At 41.7% G+C, this 23,121-nt stretch overlaps 1 protein-coding gene across 2 annotated transcripts in view; it reads right to left on the bottom strand.

The window, feature by feature from the left end:
• Positions 1–21,739, bottom strand: part of SH2D3A (SH2 domain containing 3A) — a 40,147-nt gene extending 18,408 nt beyond the window's left edge. Inside the window, exons 1-4 of one of the 2 annotated variants that reach the window (XM_089486325.1) lie at positions 21,374–21,739; positions 3,550–3,677; positions 1,303–1,727; positions 29–126 (exon numbers count right to left, since the gene is read on the bottom strand). In XM_089486325.1, coding sequence (XP_089342451.1) covers positions 29–126; positions 1,303–1,727; positions 3,550–3,663 — 637 coding nt within the window. In that variant the 5' untranslated portion in view covers positions 3,664–3,677; positions 21,374–21,739. Of the gene's footprint in view, positions 1–28; positions 127–1,302; positions 1,728–3,549; positions 3,678–11,517; positions 11,560–21,373 lie in introns of those variants that run through there. The other variant, XM_089486332.1, reaches the window with a different exon arrangement.
• Positions 21,740–23,121: the final 1,382 nt, after the last annotated feature.

Genomic DNA, 23,121 nt, shown 5'->3' with positions numbered 1-23,121 from the left:
GATCTGCTCATTTTTAGTCAGCTCTCACCTGACAGTAAATTGCTGTCTGACTGGGCGCTCTGCAAGGAAGGTCTCAGTCCAAGTTGGTCTAGACAGCTGGGGTCACTTCCACTTCGATCTTTTGACCTGTACAAGAGGAGAAAGAGAAAAAAAGATCTTACTGACCTATTCCACTCCATAAAATATGTCTTTCAAAAAATCTCACAGAAAAGGGCCTCGGCAGCCTACCTCAAACTCAAACATAGGCCTCATACAGATGAGGTATCAAGAGTGTAAAAGCACAAGGGCTGCCCACATGTTTATCCGAGACTAAGAGAGAAAAGGATGGGAGGAAGGCACACAGGTCTATACAGTAAATGTCTACTGGTTACAATGGCTTGTGGTGTTTTTTCAACCTCAGGTGCAAGAAACAAGAGCAGGATGATGCTATTGCCCTCATGCCTTGTTTTGGAGCTTCCCATAGGCATCTAATAGGTCACTATGGGAACAGAATGATGGGTGAGATGGTCTCATTCAGTTGGGCACTTCTTACACACTTAAGTATATGTGAAGCCTCATTCCAATTAGAATGTTTGATGCTAAATCTGGATGAGAATAGAGACTTGCCCAGGGTAAGGGCAGATATAGTAAGATCCCTGTTCAGGAGCAATTATGTCCTTGTAACACAAGAAATGTGGAAACTGTGCCCAGGTATTATTTTATTGTCCCTTTTACTATGCTTTCTGTAAAGATCTGATTACTCCAATTCTTTTAAGAAAACCAGGAAGATCTGAAGCTTTTTATTTAGAATATTTATTATCAGACTGGAACTCACTGATCACATATAAAGCAGCACAATGTGCTATCACTTGCAGAAAAAGTATAATAAACCAAGGATAGCAGATCTTATTGAGATAGGTCTGCTAGTATGCCATCAGCTTTCTCATTTCTCATTACTTGCTTGAATGGTATTATTCTTTTGCTATTTTACCTGAACTATTCTTTTAGCAGTTTAAATGTTGTTATTTTAATCTGTTAGTTGGGAAGTTTGTATCTCCTTGTTTTGTTTTTAAAACTGAGTAGCTTGTTATATGAGCTATTTTATTTTTGATTTGCTGATCTTTGACCATAATAAAGTTATTGCAGACTTGCTCAGGGTAACTTCAGTATGAATCTCAGTTATTTCAATGGTACCTGGTATGCATTGCTTCACAGGTTAGGAAAGCTGTGGCATGCCCACCCTCACAACTTTGCCCCAACCCTATGTGCCAGCTCTCCCACAGGTGCCAGCTCTCCCACAGCATGACTGCAATTGTTTGTCACCTGAGTAGGCTCCCTTCTCCCATTTCTTCCGCAGCTGGGGCTGCACGAAAGCTAAACCGTCGAAGGGGCACCCCATCTTCCTTGCTGAGTCCAGGGGGCTGGCCAGTGTCACTGTAGCGCTCCTTGATACACCGGAGGGGAACACTCCTATTGACTGGCCGGGACACCACAGCTCCCGAGACGTCCGAGATGGGCCTCCGGTTGCCCACATAGAAGCGCACTAGAGCAGGGACGTTGTCAAACTGCTCCTGTTCAAACTGAAATAGTGTTCGGGAATAGCCCTTCCGGGGGCGAAGTACCACGCGGATGATCTTGAAGTGCAGTGCCTTGCCACCCCAGGAGCACGACAGGACATAGTCACCTTGGCTGGAGCGAGAGTCTCGGATCAGGAAATCACCATCATCCTGCAGCAGGGATTCTGCCTCCTGCAGCAGGAGAAGAAAAAGAGGGAAGGGCGTCATTTGCTAAAGTGGATGGTCGACATGCTAGCATTGATGTTCAAGCAAGATGGAAACACTCTAGCAGATGAAAAGGAATTAAGGAGTCAACTGAATGATACTAAAGAGTCAGTTAGCAGCATCACTAGGCCCAGCATGGCACTCCTGTATCTTTAATAGCTTTGTAATCCTTGATTCTTCCATCACCATGATACAAAGAACTTCAGTCATCTTCTGTCAAACCTAAAAGCAGCACCAATCCTGCCTCTCCTTGAACATGAGATCTGCTAATGTAAACATGAAGCACAGCTTTGAATATAAAGTGAGGTCTTTCTTTGGAGGAACCTTCTGATGGGTCTGTGTCAACTTCTACAGAAGTGAAATAGAGCTGTAAATGCTCTGATGATAGGCACAAACCCATTTCCCTGTATATTTCTTTCTCCCACCGCCCATTCTACTAACCAATATGCATAAACTATTGTATTTGTTCAAATCAGAGATATACAATCATGGAAGGCAAGGAGGCTGCATTAGCACACACAACCCAAAGACCTTGGAGGGCTGCACTCATCCACTGCAGATCCTCGCAAACAATTGCCCTAAAATAGTTTCTGGAATAAAAGGATGTTTTTAATCATATTTTAAGTCCTCCTGCATCATTGTAGGTCCAGAAGATGCCTTTTAAAAAATTATCTCAGGCCTAAAGGGCCCTGGGGTTAAAAACATGGGGAAATGCCCCCAAGATGACATTTTTGATCAAAACAAAATTATTTTGTTTTTTGCAGTTTTTGGACCCCTGTAAGGGTGAGGGGGGTTGGTACAACAAACAACCCTGGGAGGGGGGCACATTACTACTTTACCCACACTTGGTTTAAACCATTTCCATACTTGGAACAGTTCATTTCACCAGTACAGTCAGCCCTTTGTATCCACAGATATTTTATCCATGGATTCAACTATCATGGTTTGAAAATACAACAACAACAACATACATTCCAGAAAGCAAATCTATCGATTTATATAAGAGGCATCATTTTACTATGTATTTAATGGGACTTGAGCATCCATGGATTTTGGTATCCATTGGGGCGGGGGGGGGGGGAACCAAACCCCAGCAGATACCAAGGGCTCACCATACTTCTAAAAAGCTAAAGAAGAGAGAATAAAGACAGGCATTTCTATAATGGAATGGCCCATTTTGTGAACAGCTTGGCTGTTCTGTTGCTTGTACAGGAAGGCATCCAATATTCCTCAATCAGAAGATGAATGGTGGTGACAAACTTCAGTGGCACTACCACAGGACAAACAAGCCATCTTGCAAGCTCCTCCAGATAGATCACTATTTCTAGAATGGCCTGTTTCATCAATGCCTGGTTGTTGGAGGGCAGGGGGTCATTTTTAAGCTGAGGCATTTATGACAGGGGTAGCTTGAGAAACTGCCATCAAAATGGCACAGATGAATTCCCAACCTATCTAACCCTTTAGAACCAGATACTGATAAAACAGACCACTCTAGAATTAGCCAGCCTCCATCTGGAGGTGCACACTAGGCAGGTAACACTGATGGGATATTCCATTGCCATCTCTGCCAAATACTGTTTTACAAAAGAACAGATTCTTGCTGGATAGGTAACGCACTACAAGCACCACTACCAATGAGTCTACACTGGTGGCAGCACGCCTATCCATTTGAAATAATTTGTGTACTTTCAGGCGACTTCTGCAACTCAGAAAGTAGAAAGCACCAGGAAGATATTATTAAGAGTTGCCCCTCTTCCCTCCCCTTCAAACACTAACTTCGGGCTATTACCCGACGTGGCAGGCAGGCATGGTACCAGGCGTGGCTGCGCAGCTGCTCAGTGCCAAGTTTCAACTCTTCTTCAAGCTCCTTCCTTAGTTTCTCACTGACCAGTTCCATTTTCATCTGAAATACGCCTTCTGCAGAAATCAAAAGGAATACGAAGTTAGTGCAAATATCACGTTTCAGTGTATTGTGTGCCTTCATGTTGTTTCCAACTTATGGCAAACCTATGATGGGTTTTTCTTGGGAAGATTTGTTCAAAGGAAGGTTGCCATTGCTTTCCCCTGAGGCTAAGAGTATAATTTGCCCAAGGTCACCCAATGGGTTTCATGGCCAAGCAGGGAATTAAAGCGTGGTCTCCAAAGTCAACACTGAAACCACTACTCCATACAAGCTCCCTAGCAAATGCTACTACCTGGTTTCACTCTGAAAAAGAGAAGTATTGGGGCAAGGAGGTACTATGCAAGTAGGATACACAAAAGAGAACAAATATTTTTTTTTGGGGGGACTGCCTATATGGATATTCAATTTACAAAAATACCCTTCAAATTTAACATGCTTTTGCTGAAGGCCATGCCATGCCATGCCATGCCCTTAATATGTATGCTATCATAGAGTATAGTCCCTTAAGTCTAGGGAGCCCGGATGATGCCATAGTTAAATGGCAGTACTGCAGCCAGTATTGCAGGCACAAGATAACGAGTTCAATCCTAGAGCTCCAGGTTGACTCAGGCTTCTATCCTTTTGTAGGTCGGTACAAATGAGTACCCAGCGTGTTGGGAGCAAATAGCTTACACGTTGTAAAACGCTTAGATACTACTTAGTACAATATGAAGCAGTACAGAAACTTAATGCTATTTCTATTGCTATACTCAATAATAAATAAATGAATAAATGAATTATATTTCCCACCTCTCCCTATGAATCAAGGCAGTACAATGGGATAAAATACAATCAGCAATACAGCACAATACAAATACAATCAGCAATAATAAATCCAACAAAAATAACCCTCCCATAATACAATAATAGAATTAAAAGTTAAAATTCCTTATCTAGTCATAATCAATGAGTTGGAGCCTTGAGGTGGATGGGGCTATTTTACACAGGGTCAGATGGAAAGGCCCGCAGCTTTCTTAAAAGCATCTAAGGTGGTAATAAGACTGATCTCCTCTGACAGGTCATTCCATAGTTTTTGGGTGGCTTAAGTGTCACTTTAGGAAAGGGGTCCAGCTGAAATCTCCCAGCACTGAAGCTCCCTGGGTGATTTTAAACCAGCCAGTCTCTCTCAATTGAACCCATCTCACAGCCTTGTTATGAAGATAAATTTGGTTTAGGAAAGAGAACTATATTAATTACTTTGAGTTTCTTGTAGAAAAGATGGGATTTAAAAAACAAACAAACCACAAATTTATAAATGCACAATGAGGCACTTAAAATTTGATCTTGTAGCACATATTACTACACTCTACTTTCAACAATTTAAGATGAAAGAAGAGTAAACAATCTATATATATCATAACACCAAAAGACTAAAGTATCAGACTAAAGTGTTCTGTTCCCACAGTGAAGCGCAACACTGCCCATGAGAAGCCACTCAGAAAAATATGGGTCCCAAAGCTCTCTTCCACTTGCATTCTCAAACTGTTGGTATTGACAGGCACACTGTCTCTGGTGGTAAAAATAATACTTGGCCATTAGTAGCCACCGCTGACAGTCAGCTTTCATACATTTGTCTAAACCTCTTTTAAAGCCATTTAAAGCCCAAATCAGCAGCCATCACTATACCTCACGGCAGCAGATCCCATAGTTTACCTGTGTGGTGTCTGGAGAAATACTTCCTTTCACCTGACATGAGTCTCCCCAACTGCAGGTCAGCATCAGGGGATGCCCCAGGTAGGTAGGAAAGACTTAACCTGGGCCTCTTTTTCCATACAACAAATTATTTTATCATCCTCTTGGATTTCATCTTGTCTTTTCTGACCTGCAGTTCACATTCTAGCTGAGCTTCTAAGATCTGACCTTCTTAATTCTTTCTTTCCACTTCCTTTTTAATTGCTCCCCCATTCTAGAGAAGTTTCCTATTTCAAAATCAAGTCTGACTTTATTGGACATTCATGGCACTTGTTCACTTACACATTATAACCCTGTCATCACCATTTCCAATTGACTCAACAACACTCATATCTTACAGTAATTCCTGGATAGCACCACTTAATTTTAAGCCCTGTGTTGCTTCCTTAGGTTCAGTTCTGTGATAAGATGTTCTAGGGCATGATTATTTAAGGGTTCTCAACAATCTGAACTTTTGAAGCCCTAAATGGCTTGGGACCTCAATACATCAATGAGTGCCTCTGCCCATATATGCCAACCTGAGAACTGAGGAGGGTCCTTCTCTGTGACCACCAGCTTGAGAAATACACTTGTGGAAGGATGTGGGAGGGTCTTCTTTGCCTTTGCAACCCCGCTATCAACAACCATCCCTTTGGAGGCTGAACAGTTAAAGCTGGTGTCATTTTGGCACCAAATCAAAGTGATGGCTTCTTTTAAAAGCCTTTGTGTCATAACTGATTTCCCCCAGTTCTATCCAATTATTTGAAATGGTTTTAAATGATAAACAATCTCGTGTATTTTCACTGCAGAATTAAACCTATTTGACTATGCTTTAACTGCCATGGCTCAATGCTAAGGAATTCTGGGATTTATAGTTTCTTGTGGCACCAGAGTGCACTGATAGAGAAGGCTAAATATCTCACAAAAGACCAAACTCCAGAATTCCATAGCATTGAGCCCATGGCAATTCAAGCAGTGTCAAACTGGATTAATCCTACTGTGCAGATTAGATCTTGGTTAGATTAGAATTTGGTTTAAACCAATCAATCCTCCAAAATTTCAATTAGAAGTCACTTTCCATTGCAATTTTAAATAAAAAATTGGATAGTGCAGCCCTCTGCAGTTGCCCAGGAAGAAACTGGCTGCCACACCTTTTCTAGCTGCACCTGTTTTATATGTATGATGCCAATTCCCCCCCCCCCCCCTGCATATCAGCTGATGATATACTGTATACTGAATATAAATACTGTGACACACACACACCCATTAACCCCTGGGAGCCACAGAGAGCACTAGTGTACAAGTCCTCAATCACAGTTTGTGAAGCCCTCGGCATCTTCTGTAATATCACAAGAGATCAATGAAGCAAACTTTACCAATTACAGTGGAGCAGCTGGTTAGGATAGCCCTGCAGGAACAGCGGCGGCAGTAACAAGTTTGTTGCAAGTGCAACTATGACAGCTATTTGCCTAAGATAGAGTTAGTCATTAACAGAAAAGGGTGGGTAGGCGACGACAGGCTATGCTATGCAGTCAAAACCATGCTCACAGCAAGTGAAGAAACACAAGCCAAAAGGTATGCTATGAATCCCCTGCCCAAATCTGCCTGACAACATGTCTCTGTTAAAATCATCTGTTTTAAATCTGTACTACCAAAACTTTTCTTCATGAATTGCTGAGATAGTGAAACTTTTGCACTGTGATGGTTTGTTGTAGACAGACTTTATTTCATGCACAAAATTATTTTAAAATATTGAATAAAACTACCTTCTGGCTATAAGGTGTATATGCAATTTGGGTCCCATCTCCAAGATACAGTACCTCATTATGTACATATAGTCGGCCCACCATATCCATGGATTCCCCCCCCCCCCCATGAATTCAAACATCCAAGGTTTGGAAACATTAAAAATATATAATTTATTACAAACAATAAAGCTTGTTTTTGTCATTGTATATAAAGCACACCATTTAACTATCAATTGTAATTAATGGGACTTAAACATCCACAGATTTTGGTATCCACAGGGGTTTCAGGAACCAAACCTCAGCAGATACCAAGGGCCCACTATATATGCAAATACAGGTATTCCAAAATCCATAAAAATCCAAAATCCAAAACACTTTTGGTCCCAGATATGTTGGGTAAGGAACACTCAATCTATACAGTTATTTTAAATGTATGCTACACAAATAATTACAATAAGCATAAATAAATAGTAACAAGGGGGAACTTTTAACATCTAAAATCAACATTATTCGCACAGGTCCAAAACACACTGCAGAAAAAAATCCAGTTTGAGAGTGCTTTAACTGTGAGACATTTCACCTTCTCTGTCAGAGAGCTCTGGTGCCATAATAAACTACAATTCCCAGGATTTCCTAGCCTGAGCCAAGGCAGTTAAAGCAGTCACAAACTGGATTATTTCTGCAATATGTTTTGGACCCTAGGCTGTGGTTCTTTCCTGTATCTATTTACCTGACAGTGTGCCAATGTACTGGTATTTAGCAGGATAACTGTCTGAGCACACCTGCAAAGAAATATATTGTTAACAATGTTTCTTTATACTTCTACAAAGAAAAATGCACTACCAATTCCAGCCACATTCTTGGTGTTATTCTACCATCCTGCTCAAATACTGATCTTAAGATGTACCTTAAAACAGGATCCAGCATGTTTTTGCTTTGGCCTGTGGAACGAGTCCAGTTCTCCCTTTCTGCCTTTTGCATGCTAATTGCCTTCCTATCAGATTTCACCTTCAGTTTTCTTTCAAGCATGCCCTGTACTTTTGGTTTACAAAGTGCCACTTGTGCATATTAAACACATCACATCCATGGTTTAAGCTGGGAAGCAACTCCACTGAGAGAGGTTTGTGAAAAGATTAGAGATGTAAAATTTCTGGAAATTTTGAAACTAAAGTTTGGTTTCCGAGGGGGAGGAGTTGGTGGGCGGAACAGAATGTTTTGTCAAAACTGGAAAAAATACAATATGATGCTCTTTATAAACTTAAAGTCACTATGAGCCCGTACAGACAGGCCAAAATAAAGCTGCTTCGGGTCCCTTTAGAGCAGGGGTAGGCAACCTGCGGCCCGCGGGCCGGATGCGGCCCGGCGAGGCCTTGGGACCGGCCCCAGCCCGGTCCTGCCGCCGATTGCCGCCGGGGCCTTTGGCCATTCGCGCGCAGGGGCAATTGTCTATAGAAGCCTCAAAAACATGCATTTATATTAACATTTTTAAAAAAATCAGCAAATTTTTTCATGTGTCCTCCACTTTTTAAAAAAAGTGTCCACCATTTGAAAAGTTTGCCCTACATTTGTCCTGGTTTATTTATTTATTTAAAATTTTAAAAAATTATTTAATTATTTATTTTTTGGCTTTGGCCCCCCAGTTGTCTGAGGGACAGCAACCTGGCCCCCGGCTCAAAAGGGTTGCCTACCCCTGCTTTAGAGGTATGCTGTTTAAATGACACACACATATTAAGAGGCCAGAAGCTGCATCAAAGCTATGCTCCAGTTCTTAGGACTGGAGCATAGCTTTGGCACAGCTTCTGGCCTCTTAGGACGCATGCATCATTTAAACAGCATACCTCCAAAGTGACCAGAAGCAGCTTTATTTTGGCCTGTGTGTACGGGCCCTTAGTTACTTTAGGAATATGAAATATATTATACCTAAGAGAGCAAGTGTGGTGCAGTGGTTTGAGCGTTGGACCAGGAGAACTGGGTTCAAATCACCACTCAGCCACGGGAACCCACTGGGTTACCTTGGGCATATCACATTCTCTCAGCTTCAGAAGAAGGCAAAGACAAAGCAGCTCTGAACAAATCTTGCCAAGAAACCCCTGTGAAAGGTTTGCCTTTGGGTTGTCATAACCTGGAAAGGACTTGAAGGCGCACAATAACAACTATAAATTGGTGTGGCCTAAAATTTTCATGTTTGGAATATTAAATGTGCAATTTTTATTAAAAAGGTAAAAAGGTTTTTAAACGGTGCAGTTTATTCACACAGTAGTTACAACTGGAATTTAGGGTTTTTTTAGTTTTTAGTTACAAATGAAGCGACACAATCTTGAACAGAACACTTGAACTATAAATTGGTTTTTCCTGTTGATGAGAACCACACCAAAAAAAAACCACAATAAAAACAGAAGAAACCATCAACATTAGCAAAAACAAAGAAAACTATTTTGTCTCTTTTAGTCTCCATAGTATCAGGCAGACATAAAGTATTCATTCTCAATAACCAAGATGAAGAATTGGAATTATCTGATCCTCAGTTTACTTTTACAAGATGACTTGTTTTAAACATTTGATTTATCATTAGAAAATAATATATTCCATAATCCATTTTTCAATGTTTCCAAAAAATAAAAGAAGTGGGGGAAAAAAACAGTTTACTCCCATACTTTTCTGGGCCTTTACAAGAAGACACACACAGATCACTAATCAGACCAAATAAAGATGGCTTCTAAGACTTAGGTCCAAAACATACTGCATTTATAATCCAGTTTGTGATCACTTTAACTGCCCTGGATCAGTGCTAGCAAATCCTGGGAATTGTAGTTTATTGTGGTACCAGAGCTCTCTGACAGAGAAAGCTAAATGTCTCTCAAAACTACAGTTCCCAGAATTCCCTAGCATTGAGCAGTCTCAACCTGGATTATTTCTGCAATGTGTTTTAGAGCAAACTCACAGAACTGGTTTCCCTTGATATTGATTCTAGACAGAATATGTCCTTGATATCGTTTCTAGAGAGCATGCCTCACTTTAACAACTTGTAAAAATTACTTTGAAAAGTAGGGGTGACAACTCCTGGGATTTATAGGAACTGGTAATGGAGTACACCAGGGAATTCCATAAGAAAATCTGCATATGCTCTATTGACTACAGGAAAGCCTTTGACTTCACAGACCACAAAAAACTATGGAATTCTCTCAAAGAAATGGGAGTATCAGTACATTTGACTGTCTTGATGTGTAATCTGTACTCAGGACAAGAGGCTGCTATCAGAACTGAGTATGCAGAAACAGAATGGTGCCTAATCGGAAAAGGGGTCAGGCAAGGTTGCATACTATCACCCTATTTATTCAACCTGTATGCTGAAAGCATCATATGGAGAACAGGTTAAGATTCAGAGGCAGGAGAAGTGAAGAGTGGAAGTAGAACATTAACAACCTATGACATGCACATGACACAAACCTAGTAGCAGAAACCAACCAAGACCTAGAGCAATTATAGAAGTGGGTGGAGAAGGAAAGTGATGTTGAACATTAAGAAAACAAAAATAATGGCAATGGAAGATTTACAAGAATTCATCCTAGATAATGAGAAAATGGAAATAATCCAAGTCCCTATCCCATGGATAAAATATTAACCAGAATGGAGAGTGCAGCTGAGAAAAATAGAAAAGGCTAGGATTGGGAAGGGCAGCTATGACAAGATCCTAAAGAGCAAAGAGGATCTTCCAAGCCATTGCCATGTCTGGATGTAGGAGCTGGACAGTGAAGAAAGCTGACAGAAAGAAAATATACTTATTTGAGATGTGATGCTGGAGAAGAGTGTTGAGGATACCATGGATGGCCAAGAAAACAAACAAATGGGTTGTTGAACAGATCAAACCCATATTCTCCCTGGAAGCCAGGATGATGAAACTGAGGCTGTTGTATTTTGACCACATCACGAGAAGGCCTGAATCATTAGAAAGGATAATAAGGCTAGGAAAGGTAGAATGCAGCAGAAAGAGATGGAGATTGCATGTCAGATGGATGGACTCAATCAGAGCGTCCACAGGCCTCCGCCTGCAGGACATGAGCAGAGCAATGGAAGACAGGGGGTCTTGGAGAAGTCTCATCCACAGGGTCGCCATGAGTTGAGGTGGACTCAAGGACAACTAACAACAACAACAAATCCAAAATAAGATGTTCCCCCCTCCCCCCCCCCCCCCATTCTGCTTGATTCTTTTGTCGGGTGAAGAAGCCCAGAGAAATAATGAGATTTGGCATGGAAAATTGAACCCAGGAAAAAAGCCATATTCCAACCATTTCTATACATCTCTGATTAAACAAGGCAGAAGATATCAGGACTTTTTTTTCCCTTGGGGGAAATTAAGTGTTTAAAATAAATGAGCAGAAGGCATTACAGTACATACCTTCCTCCCAGCATTTGAACTCCTGGTACAAATTTTTGCACAGAATGGTCCTCTTTCCAGCAGCCGCCCAACTGCTTTTGCTCTTGCATTTCTCAGCCTGCAGAGAGTACTTCCTTTTAAAAGGACAGCAAAGGCAATGGAAAGGGTCAATGGAAGAGGAAATGGATGTCACAAAGATGTGTCAGGGGAAAAAAGCAGAACTTCGGTTTGGACTCCCCCCCCCAGAAGAAAGCTATTACATGTTTGTTTAGATGCTGTTTCAGGGAGTTGGCAAGGTCTCAACTGTTTACAGAAGTCTGGAGTACAAAAACATTTCCTCCAGTGGAATATGGGAATGCTCTTCATACAGATCTCTTTGAACTGATCTGATCCAGCAAAACAGGCCTCCAGCCAAGCTAAACACACACATCTGGGGCATCATGATGGAATGTTTTTGAGAAGATAACAGGCTCAAATGAACTTGAGTACAGTGTGTATACGTGTCTGCATGTACCTCTTCCTTGCTAACAAAAAAAGGAAAGATAAAATAGAAAATATGGTGCTTCCAGCTTTTGTAGCATGATCTAATATAAAAAGAAAGTTGGTCAAGATTCTTGTCACTGATATGAAGGACAGCCCTCTTGCAGGTACCGTACAGCAGGCCTTTACTTGCTTACAGACAGCCCTCCAAGCTCAAACAGTTACTCACTTAACAACAGGACACACACCATGGATGGTGATACAGGGACAAGACCCCGGCACAAACCCATATGCCAACTCTGTCCCTACATATACCCTGCCACCAACACTATGGTCCTAATAACATGACTCACAACATCAGGGGTAAACTTAGCTGCTCATCCCCTAATACCATCCTTTGTCAGCAATACACACTACATTGGCCAGTCTCTATAAAAGAGAATAAATGGACACAAGTTTGATGTTAGAAATGACCATGCTCCAAACTTCCTGGACATATAATCAATGACCTTTAAGTAGCTATTCACACATTTCAAGAGAGGATTAGAAAGAGAAAGAGGTGAATAGTAGTACATTGACAAATGACTATCCGCTACCAGAGGAATGAACAGAAATAATGGTTTCCTGGGATACTACAAATATTAATATCTGGGTCTTCACAACTGCGTATGTACATAAGGAACCTCCTCCAAACCATTTCCCAGGCTCAGAGAACTGACTTTTCACACTTTTTTTGAGCATTGCGTCAGATATTGCACAAGTAGCCTTAATAATTATTTCAGCACTTCTTCAGTATTGCTTTAAGTACTTCCTTAGCCTTGATCTAAGTATCACATCTCAGGACTACAGACCAACTGTTGGAGAGAAATGTATGTATCATCACTGCACATAACTCTTTGAGAGACACAACCTGAGTCACAGGTTCCATCTTTCTGTATCCTGTTGGTCTCTGACCCCACCAAAACCCAGCAATTTCAGTATATGTGTGACTGTACTTACATCTCTGCAAGTGCATCTCAAGAAGCAGACTGACATCCACAAAGCTCACAATAAAATAGCCTCAAAGGTGCTGCTTGATTCCTTTACTTCCCCATCCCCTATTCCATTATACAGTTGGCTCACATGGATTCAAGCATCCATGGTTTGAAAATGTTTTTAAAAAATCGAATATCAAACCTTAATTTTCCATTTGTTATAAGGGACACCATTGTGCAATGTCATTATATTTAGTGGGACTTGAGCATCCACAGATTTTGTTATCCACAGAGGATCCTGGAACCAAAACCCCAGCGTATAACAAGAGTCCACTGTATTCTGAAACAGACTAATGGGCAAAACAGACTACCCCTGTGGCAACCTCACATTGCAGCCCCAATCTGCCTTTTTGCTGGCTGAAAAAGGAGCGGCAAACAGCAAAAAGTTGGCTTTCTGCTCTGCCATGGCAGGAAGCTGGCTTTAAGGTGCTCTGGTGGCATGTGGTGTGTAAATACCACCTTGCTGGAATGCCCATAAGCCAGCCTATGTGTGGGCAGCTGCCTGGCTTGAAGCCAGTGTCTTGGGGGAGTGTGTCATCTGTATGCCATGCTCCCAAGATGCCCGGAAGCCAGTTTTTTATGCCGGTCTGTTTTGCCCCTAACTCAGCTATATCTTTGACATGCACCCTTCATGCACAAACTCACATAATATAAACTTCCTAGCTGCCAGGCTCCTGATATTCACCCCGATAGCTGGAATCAACACACAGAGAAATGGAATGAGCCATACAATAGGACAGGAAATGTTCCTTGCTGGAGATTGCTCAGCCACCCCCACCCACCCCTTTCTTATTGAATTTTACTCCTTATTCCAACTAGCAGCAAGCATTTCAGAGAACCAGCATGGTGTAGTGGTTTGAGGCTATACTCTGCAGGTCAGGGTTCAAATTCCCACTCAGCCATGGAAACCCACTGGGTGACCTTCAGCAAGTCACTCATTCAGCCTCAGAAAAAGGCAAGGCAAATCCGCTCTGAACAAATCTTGCCAAGAAACCCCCATGATAGAGTTACCTCAGAGTTTTCATAAGTCAAAAACTACTTGAAATCAAACAACAATAGCCATTTTAGAAGGGGCAAGTGTTTGCTGGAAGGCCACTTATGTGGAAGGCCTTCAGCTGCAAGGAGTGTTGGAGTATGACAGTGGAGACCTGGGTTTGATTTCCAGCTTGGCCATGCAACTCTTGGGCAGGTCACATGCTCTCAGACTCAGGAGAAGTCCATGGCAAACTTCCTCTAAACAAATCTTGACAAGAAACCCCCATGATAGTTTCACCTTAGGGCCACCATAGGTTGGGACTTGAAGGCACACTACAACAATCTTTAGCTGCAACACCTTTCTTGAGAGTGGTGACACTGAAGAAAGAGAATGAAAGTATGTGTGTGTGTTCAAATCGGGCCACATGCACTTTGTCCAGAGCAGCTTTTAAAACCTCTGCTCATTTAAAAGGTATATTACATCACCGTAATAAATGTTCTTAAAGTACATCTTGTAAACTTGAATATATCCAAAGGCAAGCTGTCAAATATTCCTGCCAGTCCTTCCCTATCCTGAAATAGCAACTCAGATCCTCAGACAGAGAAAGCTGTCAAACCTTCATGCACCAGTTGCAACAAAACTTCAGACAGAGAAAGGAGGGAGATCCAGCCCTAACAAATTTCAAAAGAAAACAACCCTTCTTTTTTCACCAGCAGAGCATTTGACTCCATTCATTTCAGAAAGACCTAGTTTGCAGAGGATGGGAAAAGTGAGCCCTCCACTGGGGCTGTTTTTGTGGTCCTTGATCCCTCCAAACTCCCTAGAATTTTCTGCCAAAAAGGGCCAGCAAATTGCTTCTCCTGTAAATTTTCCAGAACGGCATTTCACCTTTAAATATATTAAAATCCCCACCCCCACTTCTTTGCACAGTTCAGCATTAAAAACTACTGGTAGAGTCTTTCTTTCTTTCTTTCTTTCTTTCCATGAAACAGTGCTCTAAGGAGCCTACAATGTGTTAAACTTCAAGCCACTTCCAGTTTTTTCTTTCATTTATTGGTGGTTTTATGCTCCCTGCCTGGCAGAAAACTAACCCCAAGGCAACCACAGTTGTCCCCCTGTGATAAAAGCAAATAAATTCTCTCCTATTCAACCTCATACCAACACACAGCCTTTCTTGCCTATGAGTTCTGGCCCACAGCTCATACACCTTCAGCTAACAAAAGCATTCAGCTTCCTCAAATAATTTTACCATCTTCTCTCTTCCTTGTCCCTTACATCTGCCACTGCTTCTCACAAAAACCTTCAAGACCACTTGCCTTGCTTCTTCCAAATCCTTCCTGAGAGCACACTTTTACATTAAGCCTTGGTCACAAACTCTTAGCTCCATAACTACTGCAACTAAGCCTCAGTATTTTCAAGCTGTGGATGGCTGAATCCATGGATGCAGAATCTGTGGATACAGAAAGCTGACTGTATAACTGAAAAAAATTTCTCCCCTTTGTTGTTGTGTGCCTTCAAGTCATTTCCAACTTATGGTGATCCTAAGGCAAACATTTTTTTTTCTTGACAAGATATGTTCAGAGAGAGTTTGCCTCTATCTTCCTCTAAGGTTGAGAGACTGTGACTTACCCAAGTCACCCAGTGAGTTTCCACTTGATCCATTTCTATTTCTTTCTAATTCCTCTGTTGTCTTTCTGTATCAAATTATAGATTCTGATATCTTCAGGAAAAGAGCAGCATCTGATAGCGATGGTAGTGGTTTCTATTCTTAGTTTCACATTCTACCTGATATTATTGACTGGTATTTTGTAACACCAATGATTCAGATACTATCAAAGAACCTAAGAGATCGCTAAGGTATCATCATATAATGTGGCATGTTCGAGGTAGTGTCATGTTATGCAAATGTGCTAATGTGATCTTATTTATAACAATTTAATTCAGATGTTTTGCCAGTTCATCTGGAATTGCTCCAAGAGCACATTCCACTGCTGGAACCAGTTATTTTCTTTTCCCAGAGGCAATGGATCCTCATTTATTTGTCTTCATATTTCAATGTCAGACTCATCACACTCACTTCATCTTGGATTCTGGTATCTCTTATTATCATCCCCATCCTCCAGAATGCAGCTAGCTCATCTGGATAGAACCAGTTACAGGGAAAACCACAACCTCACGATTACATATCAGACACAGCAGAAGAAGGGTTATTTTTTTACATCACCATGAATAATACTTAATACATGACAAAGCATCTGCAGCAACCAAAAAGGGGAAAAAGGATACTTCCTCAATTTTGTATGAACTCAGTCCCTCCAGGACTAAGTCCAGACATTGTTCTGAGGGAAGCAAACTGAGTAAACTTCCTGACACACACCCTGTCACTCAACTGATCTGAATCACACTCCCAGTCCCACACTGACAACTTAACACAGATTCAGCTCTCAGCTTCCTCTGAAAAACCCTAGAGCCACTCCTCATTCTGAATCAAATGTCATGGCATTTTGGGTGGATTCTTAGGAGGACAGCAACTATGCAAGAAGTTGCCAGATACATCCATGCAACTAGGCATAGCTGGTGGCGAGTAACATTTTTGCATCCCATACATTTTATGTGCGCTCAAAAACAAACCCCTGGTATTCAAAAGCAAATACACTGTACAAACATTTATAAAACAAGAGAAAGTATTTTGTCTCCTCTAATCCTGTGCAACACCAGGCAGATTTTTTTTTAAATGCCATAAAGGGAACTGATGGAATTACAATGAGGTGACTTGCTACACGGTATTTAGTGAAGCCAGAGAGCTAGTGTGGCAGAGTGGTTTTGACTGTTGGACTATGACCCTGGAGAACATGGTTTGGATCCCAGTTCAGCTATGTGAACCCACTGGGTCACATTCATTCAACTTCAGAGGATGGCATAGGCAAAGTTCTGGAGAAACATGTCAAGAAAAACCTAGGAGAGGTTTGCCTTGGGGTCGCCATAAGTCAGAAATAACTTGAAAGATCACAACAACAGTAAATATACATATCCTCTTGGAAAACAGCTATCCATGAGAAACTGAGCCTATAGGGATTTTCCAGAGACACCATTCTTAGTTTGGACTAGATCAAGCAAAATCATTTGAAAGGCAAAGGATTCTAGATATAGAAGGTCAGATACCTGCTACCTTTTCCAATTACACATTTGCAAACAATCAAATGCTGGCTTCTAATCTGGCTACATACCTATATTACAGTCCCTAAATTTAAGAGACCTTTATCATTAGCTCAATTCAATGTTTTCCCAACAACAGTACTGGAAAGGAAATATGGGAAAATTCCCTATGACCTCCAGTTCTGTCCTTGTGATACTGGTGCTATAGAAACTACAGCTCATGTACTTTTGTGTTGTCAATTTTATAAGGATATTCACCACCAGCTGATTACCTCCCCCTTCTAATTAAATTTCCCAGACAGATGTTCTTTTTTATGCTATCTGTTGGATAGTAAGAACCAAACTGTTATACTTAAAGTAGCAAAGTTTTATGCGTAAGATACACCGTCAAATTGTTAATAGTCATGGAAGAGATTAACCTTGCTCCTTGTTTTAATGATTGTACTTATTTATATACTGGTCAATGGCCAAAATAAATTGGTGTTGTTGTTGTTGTTATATTAATACCTTGCCTTAAATATTTTATTCATGATTCCAAACTAAAGTTTTCCATTGTTGTTATCCACCCTTGAGTTGGTCTCACCCCATGACAACCCTATACATGAGACATCCCCAAGATTCCCTAGCTTCCACTGCTCTGCACAGTTCCTGCAAATGCATACCCATGACCTCTTTTATAGAGTCCATCCATCTAGCATTTGGCCTTCCTCTCTTTCTGCTTCACCTTTCCTACCATTATTGTTTTCTCCAATGAGTCCTGCTTTCTCTTGATGTAGCCAAAGTACAACAGCTTTAGTCTAGTCATATTGGCTTCCAGAGAGATTTCTGGTTTGATCTGTTCTAGGACTCATTTGTTTGACTTCTTGGTTGTCCACAAGATGCTCAGCACTCTTCTTCAGCACTACATTTCGAATGAATTGATTTTCTTCCTATCCACTTTTTTAAATGTCCAGCTCTTGCATCCATACATGGTAGTAGGGAATACAATGGCTTGTACGATTTTAGGATTTTTTCTCGTTCTTTCATAGCTGCCCTCCTCATTCTTAATCTTCCTATGATTTTTTGACTGCAGTCCTTGCTCCAATCGTTTGAACCTAGGTATGAGACCTCTTTTACTGTTTCTATTTCCTCATTGTCTAGGCTGAATTTGTGTAAATTCTCAGTGATGATTATCTTTGTTTTGTTTATGTTCAACAATAAGCGTGCCATTGAGCTTTCCTCCTTGATCTTCCTTAGTAGTTACTCTAGGTCTGTGATGTTTTCTACTACTAGTATTATGTCATCTGCATACCTTAGACTGTTGATATTCCTTCCTCCTATTTTCACTCCTCCTCCTTCTGTGTTGAAGCCTATTTTTCATATGTAATAGGTTCTGCAGACAGGGTGAAAGAATATAGCCTTGCATGACCCCTTTGCCAACTGGAAACCATTCTGTTTCTCTGTGTTGTGTTCTGACAGATTTCTCTCTCATCAAAGAAAATCTGATGAGTACAGATTTTTCATTAGGATTATCAGATGTATTGCCTGCCACTCCCATGTCTTTAAGGGCATGCCATAACCATACATGAGCTATGCAGTCAAAGGATTTGCAATAGTCTATAAAGCACATGCTGATTTTCTTTTGCAACTCCTTGGTGTGCTCCATTACCCACTGTATGTTTGCAATGTGGTGTCTAGTGCCTCTTTCTTTCCTGAAACCCACTTGGACCTCTGGGATTTCTCTCTCCATGCATGGTTCGAGTCTATGTTGGGGAATTTTGAGCATAATTTTGCTTGTGTGGCAGGTCAGGGCTATGGTCCTATAGTTGCTGCAGTCTCTTCTGTCTCCTTTTTTGTGGATGGGGCGCATATTGACTGTTTCCAATCTGTTGACCATTGTTTTGTTTTCCTTATCTGTTAACATATTCCATAATCCATTTGTTTTCCATATCTGTTGGCATATACTGACATATCCCATCATCCATTTTTAATTTTTTTTCTCTGGGCTTGGGAAGCGTTTCCCACTCTGTATTACCCCCCCCCCCCCAAATCCATCACATCTCTACCCAAGTCCACTTTAACACGCAATACCACGCTGGCTCCCAATCCACTACTGACATGACTGTGCAAGCAGGGCTGAATCTGCACTGCAACGCTGTGGATTCTGGGGTTTGTAGTTTTATGAGATTTTTAGCCTTCTCTGTCAAAGAGCTGTGGTGCCACTACAAATCCCATGATTTCGTAGGATGTAGCCACAGCAGTTAAAATGACGTCAAATCACATTATTCCTGCAGTGCAGATGCAGCCCATTTCTAAATGTAAAATTAGATGCAACAATAGCAGACCTGTGGATCAACATGCGATCTGCCACTGAATCCATACAAAATGCTGTAGGAGCCATTTTTCCTTCTCATTTGCCACCAGCCATTCTCCCAGATCAGAAAGTTAGTTGGAGCAAGGGCAGAAGGAAATGATCAGCAAACAGCTTTCATAGTGGAAAGCAAGAATTGTGTGTTCAGTGTAATAATAATAATAATAATAATAATAATAATTTATTTGTATCCCGCTTTTCTGTTAGCAAACAATCAAAGCGGCTTACAAATAAAACCATTTCAATATACAATACATGCACAGGTGTATGTGTGTGCATTGCGTACTTTCATTCATTCTCCAACTGCTTCATAAAGAAAGACCACACTTAGGAATGTCACCACAACCTCCATTTATATCTTATGCTTCTTAGCTCGTAAAAGGGATATTTAGCTTACATTAATGTACATATTATCATACATTATATTATATTATACAGTAGGCCTTCCACATTCTCTGAGGTTAGGGACACAAGACTCCTGTGAAAGTAGGAAAGATGTAAATAAAAAACCACTGATTTTTTTTAGAGAACAGCTCTTTGGGAGTCTCTAGGTCCTCCAGTGCAACTCTATGGTCAACATCTGCCAGAAGTTGACCACAGAATTACATTGGAGGACCCACAAATGCCTAGAGAAGTGTTTTGTCTAGTAACTCTAGGTCCTCCAGGGCATCTCTATGATCAACTTCTGGCAGAGTTGTGCTGGAGGACCTGGAGATTCTTAAAGCCGCAAATGTGGAGAACCTATATATATATGAGAGCCAGCATAGCATAGTGGTTTGAGTGTTGTACTATGACTCTGAGACCAGGTTTTGGATCCCTGCTCAGCCATGAAACTCACTGGGTGACCTTAGCCAAGTCACACTCTCTCAGCCTCAGGGGAAGGCGATGGCAAACCCCCTCCAAAGAAACTCTTGCCAAGAAAACCCCAATGATAGGGTCGCAGTAAGTCGGGAAAGACCTGAAGGCACACAAGCACAATATCAACCAATTATCATGCAAACTGGCAGTACCATATAAAGAACATTTTCCTACAGGACAGAAAGCATGCTTCCACATTTGGTTCTGTCCCTTCTTTCCCTCCGATTCCTGCAAGCTGAGAAGATTAACATGTTCAGGACACATTCTTGCGCACATTCCTTTGGGCAATGCCCTGGATCTGGCAGCCGAAAACTCATGTTTTCATAAGTACAGAAAGGGGAAAAGTCAGATTTGGTTCCCACACTTCAGTTGGGGGCAGAAGACCCACTGCCTCCTCAGATTTGGATGATAGAGGCTGGGTGTCTGCTTATCCAGAGTGACCGGACGTCCTAACCACAAAGGAGGACAGGGCGAAATGTAGGGCACTTGAGAAAAATGGAGGACATGACCAACCAAAACCACTCCTATAAAGATAAGCCAAAGCTTCATGGTCATAGCTCAAAATGGAGGACCCTTTAGAATTCCTCCTGGACAGAAGGTGGGCACAGAGGACCTGTCCTGGAAAAGGAGGACCCTTGGTCACCCTGAATGGGTTTCTTAATCCTTCTCAAAAGGGAGGACATTTTGAAACTCCTCTTGGACAGAAGGGGGAAATGGAGGGCTGCTCCTGGAAAAGGAGGACCCCTGGTCACCCTGAATGGGCTTCTTGGTCCTTCTCAAAAGGGAGGACATTCTGAAATTCCTCCTGGGAAGATGGGGGAAATGGAGGACAGATCCTGGAAAAGGAGGACGCCTGATCACACTGAGCTTCCAGCAAAAGATAGAAAGAAAGCAAAACTCCATTTTCTATTCAATGGGGCACAAAACTGAACCCCATATTATATTTAAAGAAAGGTTTCAATATTCCACCCAGGTTTCCAAAAAAAAAAAAAAAAAGGGGGGGGGGGGAACCGAGGTACCTACCTTCTTCCGAGGGGGGCAGACCAGGGCCAAGGCTGTCCTAGAGAGAGAAGAAAGTGGGGCTGGTTGGGGGTCCCAGAAGAGCCAGGCAAGAAGAGGAGGCTTGGGGGAAAGGGTCTTCTTCTGAGGAAGAGGAGCCAAGGCACTGCCAAATGGAGGGCAGTCCCGGAAAAGGGAGGACAGGGGCCCAGATCAGCTCCAAACACTCCTCCTCAGCAGGCTTCTTCTTCTTCTTCTTCTGCGTCCTCCTCCTCCTTCTCCTGCTCAAAATGGAGGCAGGCTGGAGCAGGGAGGTTGCAGCAAGGGAGGAGGACAGGTCCTGGGGAAGGAGAAGCTGCCAGGTGTCCTCCCCAGGAGGAGGAGGAGGAGAAGGGGGCCAGAGGGAGGACAAAGTGCAACACACTCCGAGAGAGAGGGAGCCAGGCGTCCTGAGTCCTGCTGCTCCAGAGGGAGGACCTCTGGGGATGCCTCCTCCTGGGCAGAAGAAGGAGGCAAGGGGGGAGGAGGAGGAGGAGGAGCCCTGGAGAGGGAGGGAGGGAGGGAGGGAGACAGCCTGGGGCTCTCCCTGCCTGCCTTCCTGCCCCACCTGCGCCTGCCTTCCTGCCTCCTCCTCAGCTGCTCACCACTGGACTCCCAGGGAGGGACCGGCAGGGCTTGCCCAGAGGGAGACACTGGCCCATGGGTAAATAAATAAATAAATAAATAAATGTGGTTGTTATTATTATTAATGATAATTTATTTTTATGCCACCTTTCTCCCCCAAAAAGGGACCCAAGGCGGCTCACAATATACAAGCACATTAAAACAAAAACAATTAAAAACAATTAAAGTAACCTAATTAAAACACTATATATATATATATATATATACACACACACACATATATATTCATATATATATATATATATTCCATATAAGTGTGTGTGTGTGTATATATATATATATATATATATATAAAATGTGTATATATCATACATATATGTGTATGATATATATTATATATATTTATATATACACACACATACCTACATACACACACACATATACACAATATTTTTACCTTTTTACCTACCTTTAATTAAAACACTACAAAGTTAAAATTCAAGACATGCAAAAGCTAAAACACAGTCTAAAAATCTAAAACAAACCCTCCCGCCCACATAAAGCCAGGCTTGCATGATTTTAAAATGCCAAGGGATACTTACCCATAGGGAAATGTAGGAGAACATTTGTCCCTAGAGAAACATAGGAGGATACTTGCCCATAGGGGAATATATGTTTCCCTATGAGTAAGTGTTCTATAGTTCCCTATGAAGAAGTATTCCCCAGTGCATCCACACTGGAGAAATAATCCAGTTTAACTGCTTTAACTGCCATGGCTCAAGGCTATGGAATTCTGGGAATGGTACCACTTCTCCAGTGTGCATGGAGCCTCAGATAGTGAAAATAATCCAGGTAGAACCTGCATTGAATCTTTGTTGTTCACATGCATTTCAATGCACCGGATGAAGTTTCTATTTTGGGGCGGAGGGCTGCCAAAACCCCCACTTAACCCAGAATAATTGATGCTGGGTTTTTTCCCCTTGGTTTTTCCCTAAAAGATTTGCATTGTCAGCTGTGTGAATAAACGAATGTGGACAGACCTAGGATAAATCAGGATGAAACTCTGCATGCCTTGAATATTGTTTTGAATACATTTGCACCATCAACTCAGCTGCTGACACCTGTGAGCAACCGAACTCACAGAGAGG

This window comes from Sceloporus occidentalis, unplaced genomic scaffold (assembly GCF_023333645.1).
Source record: "Sceloporus occidentalis isolate IW3139 unplaced genomic scaffold, rSceOcc1.0.p SCAF_1, whole genome shotgun sequence".
Lineage (NCBI taxonomy): Eukaryota > Metazoa > Chordata > Lepidosauria > Squamata > Phrynosomatidae > Sceloporus > Sceloporus occidentalis.
Note: the sequence above shows the minus strand (reverse complement) of the source record. Positions and strands in the feature narration are given on the sequence as shown.